Here is a 16371-nt window from a genome sequence, read left to right on the forward strand (position 1 = left end):
TGGCTTTTTCTTTAAACAAAACAAGTACAATTAGCTGGTTAAACACTGTACAGTACTTGTTGGTAATTATTTGCATCAATATTCTACGTTGGTCTTTATAATACTAGAATCAGTCTAAAAATCTGGTTATTTAGATTTATTCAACAGCAGCTCTGCTAAAGTAAAGAGACAGGATGTATGAATATATATGTATTACCAAAAGAGCTTGTGTGACTGGATTCCTGGTACATACTGTACATACTACTCCCACTAGCCTCGTGAACTTGACATGTTAAACCACCAGAGAGCAATGCACCAGATTTCTCCCCTCCCATACTTTTTAATGAACTATCATTTCTACAAGGCGCTATAAAGGAACAGCCATCATGTTAATTAAGGCAAAACCAATAAAAGTGAATGGAGCTTCGTACGTATAATTGCATTGTCATTCCCGAGTCATATTTTTCTTGAGACAGAGTGCAGTTGTGCTCTCTGAAATTACACCACATACTAACTGCCTTTCCTTTTAATTTTCCTAATGGGTCTTGTGAATAGTCTCCCAAAGCTGGCAGCTCTGGTTATTGCGTCGTCTTGGCACGGCTTTAACTTGCTGCATCAGCATTTCCATACATTTGTCTTGAGCATTGTCATGACAGCCTAAAAATTGAGGATGTCATAGTATTTTTTACATGGTTTACCTTCACTCCAACTTAAACTGGATACAGTGTTTTTAGCTGGGTTTGCAGAAGGGTGTGTTTCTGATTTAGTGGCAGGGAAGGGTTTTACTTGGCAAGCTGTGATATAACCTTGTTGCTGCCTGCAGAGACCTTGGCAGATTCTAACAGTGAAGAATCAGACTCTGATCAGTCAGACGTGCCTGAGATGGACTCAGAAATTGAGCAGGAGACACAGCTCACATATCGACGACAGGTTTGTGGAAGCAACAAGTTCCTCTCTTTAAACACTAAATTTGTAAATAATCCAGTGGGTTTTTTTTAAGCAGCATGTAAATATGTTTCCACATATATCTAGGTTTATAAAGAAGATCTACCTCAGCTCAAAGAACAGTGCAAAGAAAAACATCGATCAATGGCCATGAAGAAGAGAGAACAAGCACCGGGAAGTTGTATAAAACTGCACTTCATTCATGGGTAGGCCAACTTTTTTTAAAAAATCCTATACATGCCTGTTGAACATAAGGTACTTTATATTGTCTTTTATCCAAAACATCACACCTTCTTTTGCATTGTCTACAGCTACAGGGGCTATGATTGCAGGAGCAACCTGTTCTACACCCAGACAGGGGAGATCGTCTACCATGTAGCTGCAGTAGGGGTTGTGTACAACAGACAGCAAAATACTCAGCGTTTCTACATGGGCCATAATGATGATATCCTCTGTCTGGCTATACATCCCTTGAAGGACTTTGTAGCGACAGGCCAGGTAGCTACCAAAATTCAAGGTTTCTAGGATCAGATAAATGTCTTAGCAGTGGAATGCCTGAGATGTTCAGTCATTTAATTGTTATCATATATGTAGAAAGTTTCCTTATTATTATTTGTGTAAATGATTTTGTCTATCCAGGTTGGCAGAGACTGCCCATTACACATATGGGACACGGAAACTTTGAAGCCCTTGTCTGTCTTGAAAGGTTTTCACCAGCACGGAGTGTGTGCGTTGGACTTTTCAGGTAACACCAACTGGTTTTTTTTAAGCTGCAATTTGCAAACCCATCCAGTATACACTCACACATCCTGCTCTGACAAGCAACAAAGAAATGGTATCACACATAAAAGAAACTGGTACATTTACAAGGCAACTAATTTAGCCCTGAAAAATATTTTTTTATTGTCTTGTGGTCACAGTGGTCTGACAGCATCAAGGTAGAGCTATTCATCTCACTATCCTTAATTGGCCATAGTTAGAGGAATGGTAGTGATCTGTATGTCGGTGTCAGTGAATCACCCACTGCAGATCAAGCTGAGTAGGATGCTTTCATGTTGCTAATGAGGGCAAAACGTCACTGAAGGAAAGCGAGGACTGGCTTTCTCTTTGAGGTGCTGAATGATTTTTTTCCTCCTCAGCGGATGGCAAACGGCTCGCCTCGGTTGGTCTGGATGACAATCACACCATTGTGCTGTGGGACTGGAGAAAGGGGGAGAAGCTCTCTGCCATGCGGTTGGTATATTGTAGTTATATTACAATGTTGACACGGCTGCAGGTCGGCCTTTCAGCGCACACCAGCTGCCGCCCCCACATCCGGAAAGCATTGAAAAACCTTCCCTTTAATGTTGCTGATTGTTATAGCACCACTAGCTTAAGCGTGGACATTTATAGATGAGAACTAAAGTGAAGCCACTTTGCTGTGGAAGGGGGATTTATGAAGGAGTGGAAAGGAAGGGAATTGCCTTCCATACCAGATATAAGACTGCTCTTCTGCTAAGCTAAGTTCTGCCAGTGTTGTAATAGTTGTAGTATAAGTTGTAGCCTCAGTGCCTTGACTGTAATTATATAGCTAAAGAGAATTACATTAATTTCCTAACAGAAGCTTAACTTGCAGTCTGGACTGCTTGCTGTATCAGAGGTTTTTTACAGGAAGACACATCAACTACTTCTTGCTCCACTGGACAATGATCCAAAGACAAATGCAATGACTGGACAATGACTGCACACACTGGATGTAAACAATACGTGCAACCAGATATGGAACATATTTACCAGGCTAATGCACCTTGATTACTTTACCCTACACTTTAAAATTTAACTATTTGGCTCTAATTAAAAATATATGCAAACTCATTGCTTCAAAAAAGCTAGGTGTTAAACCTCAAACTGCAGCCTCAAAAGTGCGTGTTTTACTTTGAGATACAGGTGCTTTGGTTAAGCTAAAACTCCTTTTCTGCAAATTTAAGATTAGTAATACTAACTGCTAGATTAAAAGTAAGTTATATCCACTAGAAAACCAATGTTACATTTTACAGTGTATTTGAATGATTAATTTCCTAAAACCAGGAGAGGTGCTAAAGTATTTTTTTCACAGAATACTGTAAGATTTTGTGTTTTACTGCAAGAAAAGAAAACATAATCAGGAAACCTGACTGAAAAAAACAGAAACTTTTCTAAATATTGTTGCTTTTGCTTTGTTAAGGCTTTGTTGCTAATCTAGTTGGTTGAAATTCCTCTCTGGCTGCTTTAGAGCAGTGCATTGCTAGCAGCTCTCCAGCATGTTGTATGCCAGCCTCGTACTACAGCTCAGGGACAGCTTGGAGCAGCTCTAATCTCCTTTGCAGACCCTGGTGGGCAGTGCAGTGAGGTGGAAGTAAGGAGATGGGCCTTACAAAATTGGCTTGTACAGTGCCACTGCCTCATCTTTATCTGACTGACCATGATGGCATACTTCTATGAGATATCCATTTACTTTATATTTTACTCCTGAATTAAAATGGCACTCAAACTATAACCCATCCAGCTGCAATAAAAGTTTCTCTCAACACTAAAAAATAATAATGAACTAACACATGCTGCAGGGCATAAAGCAAATCTCAATGAACATTTTTGGGCATATTTAATGATGTGCAACTTCTTTTTCAGAGGAAGCAAGGACAAGATATTTGTTGTGAAAATAAACCCCTACCTTCCAGACAAGCTCATCAGTGCTGGTGTGAAGCACATGAAGTTTTGGCATAAAGCCGGTGAGACCCATTCTTTCATGTTTCCTTAGTTAGACTCTAGAAGCAGAACTCTGGCTTAGCAGTGACACATCTCACTGTTCACTGTCTGCCTCTCTTTCAGGTGGTGGGCTAATTGGGCGCAAGGGGAACATGGGGAAGACAGAGACTATGATGTGTGCTGTGTACGGCTGGTCAGAGGAGATGGTGTTTTCAGGCACTTGCACGGGGGACATTTGCATCTGGAGAGACATGTTTTTGATGAAGACTGTCAAAGCTCACGATGGCCCTGTTTTTAGTATGCACGCTCTGGAAAAGGTAAGTTACAGAGCCAGGAGGAAGGTTTTTCTATATTATATATTTGAAATCAAGTATTTTTATTGTAAGTAGGGTGTTTTCTGCTCTCACAGTGGTGTGTTCAAACAGATGGACATAATTAGAGTTTTTAATGTGACAACACTTACTCCCTGTAGGGATTTGTGACAGGAGGAAAGGATGGTATAGTAGCTCTGTGGGATGACACTTTTGAGAGATGCCTCAAGACCTATGCCATCAAGAGAGCAGTCCTAGCTCCAGGCTCCAAAGGTAAAACGGTCACCCAGTTCTTAATTGTCCTATGCTGTCCATGGATTATTGACATGCTCCATTTACATATTACAACCCTTTAATGCAAATCCATTTTAACATTCAGTGCTTTTAACTAAAATGAGCATTACCTTTTGTATCCTGCTTTAAGCCTCATCGTTGTAATTCATCCATTCTGCAGGGCTGCTATTGGAGGATAATCCTTCCATACGTGCCATATCTCTCGGCCATGGCCACATCCTGGTGGGGACCAAGAATGGCGAGATCTTGGAGGTGGACAAGAGTGGCCCCATCACTCTGCTGGTGCAGGTGGGAGCAAGAAAACATGCTGCACAGCTAATAATACATTAGATCAATGGTTCCCAACTTGTTTTCCTTGAGGATCCCCTTCATGCAAATACTAATACCCAATGCTAAAATCATTCTTGCTTTTATGCTTTCATTAGCAAGATTCTCACCTTAAATTCTGTATTGGACGAAAATTACATGAACGAAAATTGATTGGATGCACAAGTTGTAGTTCTATTTGGTTTTATTATTTCTTTTATTTTTGACCAAGGATATATGTGTTAAAATATTGTATAGCAGATTTTGATGACCTTAATTTATTCACTTTGAGATCTGATTGAAAAAAGTTAGGGTTTTAGGCTCTGAAAACACCAGTTTTATGTGAACAAAGTGTCCAGAAGATTAAAAAAACAATTGAGCGGACACTCATTTACTTGTCTCTGTGTGGACATGGTCTTAATTTTTAATGAAAATGGCCCTGAATGGTCAAAGCCTCAAGGACCCCCTGTGCTCTTTGGGGGAAGGTTGGGAACCACTGCATTAGATTATACCCCGTGCTTCACTATGTCAGAGAAGAAAACACATAAGTCCTAGGTTTTCTACTGCAGAAGAAGCTGGGATTTGACAGCAGTTGTGGAGGGTAAACTGCTTCCAAGTTGCACACAATTTTACACTTACAGTATTGTTGTAATGTCTCTTCCTCAGTGGAGAGTAGAAAGGCAGTCTTACTGTAAATTGCAATAGACTTTTTTAATTTCATTTTATGGTTGGAACATCCTTAAATGCAACAGGATTAAGATGACAAAATGCTCATGCTGTGCATTATCACATCATCACATGCAGATTTTTGGTCTGTGCACTTCTTTTTTATTTTTAATTTTATTTATTTATTTATTTATTTTGGTTTTGCCAAAATGTATAAATAGCAGACTTGAAGGTAAATTGATCTGGAAGCTCACTGTGTTCCAGAAGGAAGGGGGACTGTTTTTCAGTGATTATTTGTGCGAAATATTTAGGGTGGTAACAACTGACCTTGAGAGGGGAGCAGCAAGTTGTACTCTGTAAATCAATCAATAGTTTGCATTTCTGTTGTATGGGTAACAGGCTAAAGCATAATAACTACGCAGTGCAGATTCACAGAGGAAATGGTCATAAATACTGATGAATTATTGCCACTCAATGGGGAAATTCTTAATTTAGTTAAGTGGTTCTGCAGTTTCTCTCAGGCTCCATGGACTGTGAGCAGAGCAAATGCAATTGATTGCCCTTCAGATGCATGTGGTGGATGAATGACAGGATCACTTTATGACAGAACAGAGCCAAAGGTTGTTGTTGTCTGTTGGGTCAAGAGTTTATAGAACAAGCTTACAAAGTAACTATGTTGGATGAATAAAAACTCAATTAATGTACATTTTTAGTGTAGGAATATGGGTACCTATTAGCTGTAAAAAAATGGAATATTATAAGAAAGGGTCTATCTGTTTGGTTCAAATTACTGTTCCTGTCTTTTGGCTTCCTAGCACTTAGCTTTTTTCATCACCTATTGTCTGATTAAATTTAGCAACTTCAAATGAAGTATTTATGCTTTTTTTAATGTGTCTTCAGGGTCACATGGAGGGTGAAGTGTGGGGCCTGGCCACTCATCCTCATCTCCCTCTCTGTGCTACCGTCAGCGATGACAAAACCCTACGCATATGGGACCTCTCTCCAAGCCACTGCATGCTGGCTGTACGCAAACTCAGGAAAGGTGAGTCAGTGTTACAGTAACAGATGAGTGTATTTTCTAAGATGGTTTCAGGGTTTAAACAGATACTTTGCTTTACTCAGGAGGCCGTTGCTGCTGCTTCTCCCCCGATGGAAAGGCCTTAGCGGTTGGCCTGAATGACGGCAGTTTCCTTATTGTGAACGCAGACACCTTGGAGGACCTGGTGTCCTTCCACCACCGCAAGGACATCATCTCAGATATCAAGTTCTCTCCAGGTATGTGGTTCACCTCAGCAATTTTTTACTGGTTCAGAACTGGAATAAACAGAATAAATAGGCCTCTTAAATCAATGTGTGCTGGATTTCAGCAGGTATGCATGTTTCCCTCCCACTGTGAGTCAGAGCGATATTGCTGCAGGCCTGACCCAAATTAATGGCTTTCTGTAATAAGGCCAGACAGAGAAACAGCAAGAGAGGAATGAGAAACAGTAGGAATGGACAAAGTGAGAAAAAGAAACCAAATTCTTTTTCGTCCAAACACTTAACCTAAATCTACAGTAAGCAGGATCCTATTTTTCCACCCAACAGCCATGAATACCTGAGCCTTGATCTTCTGTATAAAAATGAGTTCTGGTATTGTTAAAATTATAGTTATTTTTGATCCATTGCAAGATTTTAGTGCAGTATGCAATCTAATTGTTCACTGTGGTGATGATATGAACTATGACGTATAGGAGGAGCATGTTATGTTTCATTTTTAACCTCAACTGGGAGAAGAGTAAACTCAAAGATCACAAGTATTTCTGGTGTCATATTTTATCTACTAACTCATCAGGTAGTATTTTGTAAGCAATATATATGTAGGTGGTGAGTTTTGTGTCAACTTATCTAGTTGATGTAAAACTACACGTCTTTGTTCAGCTGATGGCACTGGCTTAAAAGTCAGGGAATCACCTGAGTCATTATGAAGTTACTAATCCACATGGGATCAAAGATGTAGTTTAGAATAACCCTGTGAGACTGACTGACACTTTATACTCTCTTGTTGGCTCAGGAGCCGGCAAGTACCTTGCAGTAGCCTCAGGAGACAGTTTTGTGGACATTTACAATGTAATGAGTAGCAAACGGGTAGGAGTGTGCAAAGGATGCCTCAATTACATCACTCATCTGGACTGGGACAAGAGAGGTGAATATGCTTCCCTAAAAAATAATATTTTTATTAATTTTATTATTTTATTTTTAGTATTATTTATTTATTATTTAAGAAGCAATTATGGATAATATCGCCACCCAATTTATCACAATAAATGGACCTTTTCATTTACAGGAAAACTACTTCAGGTTAACACTGCGGCTAAAGAGCAGTTTTTTTTCGAAGCTCCGCGTGGGAAGAGGCAGACCATCCCGGCTACAGAGGTAAGCAGAGAGACAAGACACAGGAGCAGCCGTGGTCGTGGTGCCGCTGGCCCACATTTCCCCCTCGGGATCAGAAGAGACTTGAGGAAGGGCAGTGAAGCATTAACACGGCCCACTTTTCACCAGTATCGTTCTAATTTGAGAAGTGGAAGTGGGATAGTGTTTACGATGGCTTTAATGCATTGTGACATTCAGGCACCTTGCAAGGCACGCAGCGGAGGGCGGCATTTAGAAAATAAGGGACAGAGATGATAGATGCTGGTAGGTCATGTCCCAGTGGAGAATCACGTCTACTGGCATTTGTTTTTGAGTTTCCCTTTCCTCGCATTGATCATACAAGTCTCTTCAATGACAGGCTGAGGCTGTGTGCTGTCTTTTGTGCTTCTATTTTCACATGCTTTATGTTTTTATAAATAAAAAACACTTTTTATTGGAGGCAGATGGTGTATTTATTTGTGTTATGGCCCTTTCTTTGGTTTATTTTATCTTCCATTTATCCCCTACATACGTTTGTTCTTTTGATATGACAATTCCTATTTAAGGTAAAATAGTATGTAATTTTCTCATGTTAAGAGGCTGAACCTAGTAACTGGTTAGCTGAGTTTACCATAACTTGGAATTAAACAGAAATAGCTTATCATAGTCACTATCTTCATTTTTAAACAAAACTAGGTTAAAAATATCTCCCTTCCCTGATCTTGTTGTTAAGCCAGCAAACCCGCTAAGCATTTCTCAGGTTAAAAACATTTAAATAATTTAATTATTCACTGGTGAAATGGCAGGAATATATCAGAAAAACTAGAGTGAGGACAGTTGCTCTGCCTTAAAGCAAAAAGTGTAGGTTTTGTTTCACATTTAAATGTGCTTTATAGTTGTTCCAGTTAAAATGTGTAGGAATCTTCTTGTTAACAGCATACAGCTTCTTATATTTTCATATTCATAACTATTTACAAGTCACATTGAAAATGTTGCAGTCATGTCTTCCTCATATAAATTGCCAGTGCATAATTATTTGGAAGTAATTTACCTTTACACTACTCAGAGTGGTTTCTCTTTCAGTGTGTTTCAAAGTTGTTAAAAAAAAGAAAATAGTTTTAACAGTTTAGTTGTCATTATAATTATCAAAGACAGGAGCAATATTAGTGTGCTCATGTCGCAGGTTGGTGGAGGTGAGGACCCAATAGCAGGACCAAGGAGGTAGGCAGGTAGGAGGCCGACTGGTGCTGGAACAGGTTTTAATGAATGAACCAAAAAACTCAGGGCCTACACGACAGGGAAACACAACAATGATCTGAGAAAGGAAACTGAAAACCAAGGGGTATAAATACACTGAGAGACTAATAAGCAACAGGTGAAGTAAATGAGAAAATAAAACTAGGTGAGCTAATGAACAGGAAGCAAAACAAAATCCAATACACAAGGGGAATTAATCTACAAAAAAAACAGGGAACCAGAACTAAACATGACAGGACAAAAAAAAAACTTAAATCAAAAGCCTAAGATCATGACAGCTCAACCAAGTCTCAGCAAGACAGTGAATGTTGAGCCGTAGTTTAATCTGTAATGTGTAGTTTAGGTGTCACATCTTTCTTTTTTTCCCAAAGGTTCAATCCTTTAAAACATTTATATCCAGTTTATCGTAATTCATTATATGCTTGCTTCAGTCAGTTCACTATGGTTCATCATGTGACAGTAAAATCTTGTAGCAATCTCGCTTCTGCTGCATGAGTTCAGAACTCATTGTCACATTTGGTATATTTCTGAAATGTTGTGTTTTGTTGTGTTGCTGTTCAGCTGGTTTGATATTTCTGTTTTGAACCAGTTCATAAATAGATTATACCAATGAATCCTCACTGACTTGTTTCAGGTGGAGAAGATTGACTGGAGCACATGGACGTGTGTCCTTGGGCCATCTGTTGAGGGCATCTGGCCTGTGATCAGCGAGGTCACTGAGGTGACCGCTGCCTGCCTTAGTAATGACAGGAGGGTGCTAGCAACAGGTGATGACCTAGGATATGTCAAGCTCTTCAGATACCCTGTCAAGGTAACACACAGTTCATGATTAAGTATATTATCTTGTTAACATCTGCTAACGTAGACAAAAAGTTTCAGATTTGTGCAAATGGTATGTTAATTATGTGCTAATTTCACAAGTCTTTAATAAGTGCTGTCCCCACAGGGGAAGTATGCAAAGTTCAAACGCTACGTGGCACACAGCACACATGTTACCAACGTGCGATGGACCCATGATGACAGCCTCCTGGTGACTGTGGGTGGGGGTGACACATGCCTCATGATCTGGGCCCATGAGCCTGAGAGCCTTCGGGAATTCAAACTGTGCGACAGTGAGGAATCAGATATTGAGAGTGAAGACGATGGAGGCAAGAGATTAATTACTTTTTATACTTTATTTGTCAAGCTTTTTCTTTTGTTCCACATTAAAATCACTATTCTGTCCTTTACAGGTTATGACAGCGATGTGACCAGGGAGAACGAGATCAACTACACCATCAAGGCCTTATCCACCAACATACGACCAATGACGGGAGTAAAGCCCCACCTGCAGCTAAAGGAGCCTTCCGTCGATGAAAGGTACTTAATGTTGATACTGCAATGTCGTTTTGCAGCTGCTCAGTGGGATGATTCTGAGCGGTAAAAGTTTTACACCAATATATGCCAAGAAGAAGTCAAACCTGCCTTCTTCTGATGACATTTCTTTTCCTGTGTGAAAATTCATCCTGTCCCTGCCCTTTTGAAATAACTTAGCCTTTTCTGCTTTTCTTCTTTCCTTTAATGGCTGTTTATCTCCATTATCCTCCTCTTTTATCCTACATGAAGACAAGGGGTGGTCAGGTAAGTTCTTGTTCTCATACCTGCTGATTTTGCAAAAGAAAAGATTAGGCTACAAACATACAACAGACAAAAAAAAATTAATTTCAAGAATAGACCAAATTAATAATTATATCATGGGTCTGAAATGATATGAAATAAATGTATCATGCAAAAATGAGAATCTCTTTCCTTAGTTTAGCACAAATGCCTGATTTCTGTCAAGTTTCATCAATGAAAATGTTTTGCTGTTCAGATTAAAAGCCTATTCTAGGTGTTCTGGGTTATTTTACTGGCAAGACAAATGGGTAATTTATGTAATATTTTTCAGCAGAGCAAGTTCTGAAATGGTTGCCTTCAGGCTGGTTTTAATGTCAGAGATTCTGGGGAAATGGTGTTAAAGAAAATTAACTTTTAATTTCACATCTCAGCTGTAAAACATTTATATAATTTATACATTGTCCTTGAATTCTTCTTGAAGATTGTATGAAGATTGTATTTCTTCTCAGTTGTCATATAATTTTTCATTGTTAGAATGTGCATCAGACTGATTAATTTCCAGATTATTGTTGCTAATATGATGCAGTCATCCGCATAGCACCTTCTGAGTAGCAGTTGCCATAGAAATGGGCTGTCATGTTGTCATGGCTACACAGTGGTGCTGACTTGTATTTTGCTCTGTCCTCAGTGTCTAAGGGGTTGTGTTATTGTGTGTCCAGCGAGCAGTTGTGAGGTCTGTGGGATTTTTTTTTCTTTTTAATTCTTGTTTTTTTTTTCTTTGTTATTGCTGCTAATAAAGAGGATCAAGGTAAGCTTCTTACTCTGTTGTTATTTTACATTTTATTGTACCCACAATTAATTTTATGGTCTCTTGCAGATATTTAAAAATAATATATGAAAAGTACAGTGTAATTTTTTTTGTGTCTATTTTAGGATTTTAGTAAAGTCTATTTTCACACTGTGTCTTTACACTGTTATTTAAACTGTCATTATTTCTCATAATGTATATCATCTATATTTAATTTCTTTATATTATTTATTTTATAAATACACACACACATATATATAAATATATATACAATATGTATATATAAAATATATACATTGTATATTTAATTGATTACTTCTTACATACTCATACAGTTTGTCATTGTTATCACCGTCCATGTGGAGATTCACGTGCTGCAGTCATTTCACCCCAGCTGTCTGTTTCAGGCCTCCTGTCAGCAGAGCGTTGCCACAGCCAGAGAAGCTGCAGACCAACAATGTTGGCAAGAAGAAGAGGCCCATTGAGGTAAATTGTCCTCACATCTTCACCAAAACCCAACAAACAGACTCAGATGTACAGATGGTAATCTTTACGTAAGCAGAAGAAGGCTCATCTCTCTCTCCAAAGTTCTGGTTTCCAATGTGATTAGTTCAGCTAAAGATGCCGTGTGCTTGTTCTCTGTCCAGACATCCTCTCTAAGTACTGCAGTGATGCTCTAATCAAATTCTGTTATTCTGCTGGCAGCAGACTTTAAGCAACTCTGTTGTCATGGAGTTATCCTTTCTAACTCTCTGATGGTCTTTTTCTAACTCTCTCACAGGACCTGGTGCTGGAGCTGGTGTTTGGTTACCGTGGCAATGACTGCCGCAATAACGTGCACTACCTGAACGAGGGGGCGGACATCATCTATCACACCGCCTCAGTCGGCATCGTACTCAATTTGACAACTTGTAAGTAGATGCTGAAAGTAAATAATGTTCCCTACCTAAAGAGCAATCATATTAGGGTTTGGTTTAATGTTTGTGTTGTTGTATGTTTCCTTACAGCCTGCCAAAGTTTCTATGTAGAACACAGTGACGACATTCTGTGCCTGACAATCAATCAACACCCCAAATTCCCCAACGTGGTGGCAACTGGCCAAGTAGGTATGTTTGTGAGAAGTTGACCTCCTGAGTGCCATCCATTCTCCTCTTATTCTTACAAGCTCTGCCACAAAGACACAAATGAACAAAATGACTGTTTTCAGAGAGATATTGATGGTCAGGAAACTTAATAATGTACTGTGTTTTAATACAGTTCTTAAAAAAAGACAAGCTTGTAAAACACTAATGACAGTAAAAGTAAGACTGATGATGTTGATTTTACAATTTATCAAAGCACATGCAACTGTGGCTTTAAACCAATAAAAATAAATAATTTGTTGGTTTTGTCACTAATTTTCATTTTCTGCTTTACAGGTGATACTGGTGACATGTCAGGTAGGAATTTCTCAATATTTGTAGTAAACTATTGAACAACTGTTCAAAGAAAATATGTTAGGTTTGTTAAATTACTGCCATCCAGTTTAAAAGTTAAGCAATGCACACTTTAAATAAAAAAATACACACATATACAATATATACATTACTTATAAGGACATTTCATGTTTCTGTTCAAAAAATAAAAAGTAGAAGTAAAACATTTAAATAAATCATGGTATTTATCTTTTCTGTCCTTCAGCCACATCCCCTTCTATACATGTGTGGGATGCCATGACCAAGCAGACGCTATCAGTGCTGCGCTGTTTCCACTCCGGTGGAGTTTGTTCTGTCAGTTTCAGTGCCACAGGAAAACTCCTGCTGTCTGTTGGCCTGGACCCTGAACACACCATCGCTGTCTGGAAGTGGCAAGAAGGTAATAAAGTTAAAATTCACCCCCTTTTTTTGTCCTGAGGATTTGACTCACTCTGCTTTGTCTCTTAGGTGCCAAAGTGGCCAGCCGGATGGGTCACACTCAGAGGATCTTTGTGGCTGAGTTTCGACCCGACTCTGACACACACTTTGTGTCTGTGGGCATCAAACATGTGCGTTTCTGGACATTGGCTGGTCGAGCTTTGCTTTGTAAGAAAGGTGTGCTAAGCTCCATCGAAGACGCCCGGATGCAGACCATGCTGTCTGTAGCATTTGGAGCTGTAAGTGAACCCCACCATTGTGATCCACAGTGTCTATTTTTGTTTAATTGTTTTATAAATTTTATTTATTTTTTTTTACTACATATTACATGTTTACCTTAAATTTAAATCTGCTAAAATGCCAAGCTCAACAGGCCCAATTCTGTCTGCTTACCTGTGCTGTGAATTGTTCGTGCATTGCTTTCTCTGCTTTCTTAGGCCACTAGATTAGTGCAGATTTGTTTTCTTTTCAGAATGACTTGACATTTACAGGTACCATAAGTGGGGATGTGTGTGTATGGAAGGAACACATTCTAGTAAGAATAGTGGCCAAAGCTCATACGGGCCCTGTGTTCACTATGTACACCACACTGAGAGATGGCCTCATTGTCACTGGAGGCAAAGAAAGACCGTAAGTGATTTTCTGTAACATGAATGTGTAAAGTTGTTTTATAGTCATTGTATCAGGGATGAAACTTTCTTTATATTTTCCACAGGTCAAAGGAAGGTGGTGCTCTGAAACTGTGGGATCAGGAGTTGAAACGCTGCAGAGCTTTTCGATTAGAAACAGGACAGATTATAGACTGCGTTCGCTCAGTATGCCGAGGGAAGGTAATTCACAATAATAGAAACTAAAAATAATTTCCCTCTATTCATAAATAATCTTCTGCATCCTGACATGTCTGTATGGCATGATGTTGTGGCAGGGTAAAATCCTTGTCGGGACTAGAAACGCAGAGATCATTGAAGTGGGTGAGAAAAATGCTGCATGCAACATCTTGGTGAATGGACATATGGAAGGACCGATATGGGGTTTGAGCACTCATCCCTCCAGAGATGTATTTCTGTCTGCTGCAGAGGACGGCACTGTCCGTCTGTGGGATATCACAGAAAAGGTCAGAATCTTAGGTCATCGAGGCATTTTGACATTTTTAATTATTTAGCTAATACTAACATTTCTAAGAGGGTGTTCTTGTGTTGCTTTGTGGGGAAACAGAAGATGTTAAATAAGGTGAACTTGGGCCACCCAGCACACGCCATCAGCTACAGTCCTGAGGGAGACATGGTTGCCATCGGCATGAAGAATGGAGAGTTCATTATTCTGTTGGTAGCTTCACTCAAAATCTGGGGAAAGAAAAGGGACCGACGCTCTCCTATTCAAGATATTAGGTAATAATAGTGAAGTTGTGTACACTATGTTGTGTCCAGATGTTTTATAATTATTCAAATAGTAGATTTTTTTTCCTGCACTATTGAGCAAATAATACAAGTGTATTGTTTTGTAAAATAATAAACATAAAAAAAAAAACACCCTGAATGGGACGAGAAACCAAAATAGCAAGAATAATTTTAACATAAAAACTAAAACTCTCATTTTACTCATTTAAATGATTAAATAGTTTCCACGAAGAATTCTTAGTGAGAAGAAACTTCTCAACTTATCAAGTAAACCTGATAGAAATATGCTGCTTTTTTTAACAACTCACATTTCTGTTACAGGTTCAGTCCAAATTCTTGTTACTTGGCTGTCGGATCCACTGAATGTGCCGTTGACTTCTACGACCTGACACTCGGCCCTCAGCTGAACCGCATAAACTGCTGCAGGGACATCCCCAGCTTCGTCATGCAGATGGATTTCTCTGCTGACAGCACTTACGTTCAGGTACGACCCTGTGACCAGTTTAGCAACGAGGAATCATATCCCATAGAATCACTGGCTGTTATGCTTTAAACTTGCACTGCCTGTAAACAGTTATCCACAGGTGCTTATAAACGCCTTGTTTATGAAGTGCCGTCTGGGAAGCAGATCACAGAACAGTCCCATATTGACAGGATCACCTGGGCCACCTGGACAAGGTGAGAGGCACATTGATTAGACTGACTTACTGTACACCAGCATTACTTGTACCATAAAGTGGAAAAATGTTGATTGGTGTGTTTAGTGTCCTTGGAGACGAGGTCATTGGGATCTGGTCCCGTAACACTGACAAAGCGGACATCACCTGTGCCTGTGTGTCCCATTCGGGCCTTAACATCATCACAGGCGATGATTTTGGAATGGTAAAGCTGTTTGACTTTCCCTGTCCGGAGAAGTTTGTAAGTATTACTGTATATTATTGTTATGATTATTAATGTCCCCATTGTTTGTCTGATGATATGATGCACAGCCAATGATTTGTTGAAGTATTTCTGTCTTTGAACTTTGATCTTTGAAGTACTCTTTGTTTTTTATGTTCACCAGTGGTAGTAGTGGTAACAAAAGATACCATATGCATACACACATATAGGCATGCACATCCTGAATTTGATCTGGAGCTGTTTACTGAGGGCAGGTGTTACAAACTCTGTGTGTAACCCTGAACTCTGATTTGGTTTTATTTTCAGAGCAGCAGATCATAGATGAATCACTTCTGAGTATGTGAACTCTGTGTGTGGGTGATGAAAAAAAAAAAAAAATCAACGGAGCTCCAAGACTATGATTTACCATGGCAACGAGTAAATAAAGAAGAGTCATCTCCATTTATAGTCAGTGAAGCTAGAAATATCAAATCATACATCCCTATCTAGGCCTTTGTATTTTTTTTATAAAGGCAGACTAATGAACCATTTTAATTACTGTTACTTTAAAGTCAGCAGTCACTGTTTTATCGTGAAGTCAACAATCAAGATAGAGTGTAAAAGTAAAATGTGCCAGCTGCAAATAAACGCTGTAAATAAGAACAGTTCTTATTTATATACAGTTTCATTTTCACAGCAGACATGCTAACACTCAAGTAACATGTCCACATCTACACCTTCACACAGTCTTGCCACATTTGCCAGATTTTATAGAAATGTGACTGATGGATGAGACAGAAACGTGTCCAGTGCTGGAAAAACCTGAAACAAGTCTCCTGAGGGGCAATTTGACTTATTTACAGATTCTGAAAGCGTGGTTTCTAAGCTTTCCAATAATGTGCACTACATGGAAATCCCTGAATATT

The 16371-nt window shown here is 39.2% G+C and overlaps 1 protein-coding gene across 3 annotated transcripts in view; it reads left to right on the forward strand.

Annotated features, from left to right (window-relative positions):
- The window catches only part of eml5 (EMAP like 5), a 39542-nt gene that overhangs the window by 18942 nt on the left and 4229 nt on the right, over positions 1-16371 (forward strand). For 2 of the 3 annotated variants that reach the window (XM_041971990.1, XM_041971991.1), the window contains 31 exons: positions 803-909; positions 1012-1130; positions 1236-1422; positions 1564-1669; positions 2064-2157; positions 3571-3671; positions 3772-3965; positions 4121-4232; positions 4414-4541; positions 6126-6267; positions 6348-6500; positions 7279-7410; positions 7552-7640; positions 9508-9684; positions 9820-10021; positions 10106-10232; positions 10479-10493; positions 11269-11277; positions 11685-11763; positions 12059-12188; positions 12285-12383; positions 12696-12716; positions 12958-13131; positions 13200-13408; positions 13642-13799; positions 13885-13999; positions 14095-14283; positions 14385-14557; positions 14888-15050; positions 15141-15244; positions 15331-15484. In XM_041971990.1, the coding sequence (XP_041827924.1) occupies positions 803-909; positions 1012-1130; positions 1236-1422; positions 1564-1669; positions 2064-2157; positions 3571-3671; positions 3772-3965; positions 4121-4232; positions 4414-4541; positions 6126-6267; positions 6348-6500; positions 7279-7410; positions 7552-7640; positions 9508-9684; positions 9820-10021; positions 10106-10232; positions 10479-10493; positions 11269-11277; positions 11685-11763; positions 12059-12188; positions 12285-12383; positions 12696-12716; positions 12958-13131; positions 13200-13408; positions 13642-13799; positions 13885-13999; positions 14095-14283; positions 14385-14557; positions 14888-15050; positions 15141-15244; positions 15331-15484 (3962 nt within the window). Of the gene's footprint in view, positions 1-802; positions 910-1011; positions 1131-1235; positions 1423-1563; positions 1670-2063; positions 2158-3570; positions 3672-3771; positions 3966-4120; positions 4233-4413; positions 4542-6125; positions 6268-6347; positions 6501-7278; positions 7411-7551; positions 7641-9507; positions 9685-9819; positions 10022-10105; positions 10233-10478; positions 10494-11268; positions 11278-11684; positions 11764-12058; positions 12189-12284; positions 12384-12695; positions 12717-12957; positions 13132-13199; positions 13409-13641; positions 13800-13884; positions 14000-14094; positions 14284-14384; positions 14558-14887; positions 15051-15140; positions 15245-15330; positions 15485-16371 lie in introns of those variants that run through there. The other variant, XM_041971992.1, reaches the window with a different exon arrangement.

The sequence above is a fragment of the Melanotaenia boesemani genome, chromosome 20 (genome assembly GCF_017639745.1).
Source record: "Melanotaenia boesemani isolate fMelBoe1 chromosome 20, fMelBoe1.pri, whole genome shotgun sequence".
In the NCBI taxonomy this organism is placed as follows: Eukaryota; Metazoa; Chordata; class Actinopteri; order Atheriniformes; family Melanotaeniidae; genus Melanotaenia; species Melanotaenia boesemani.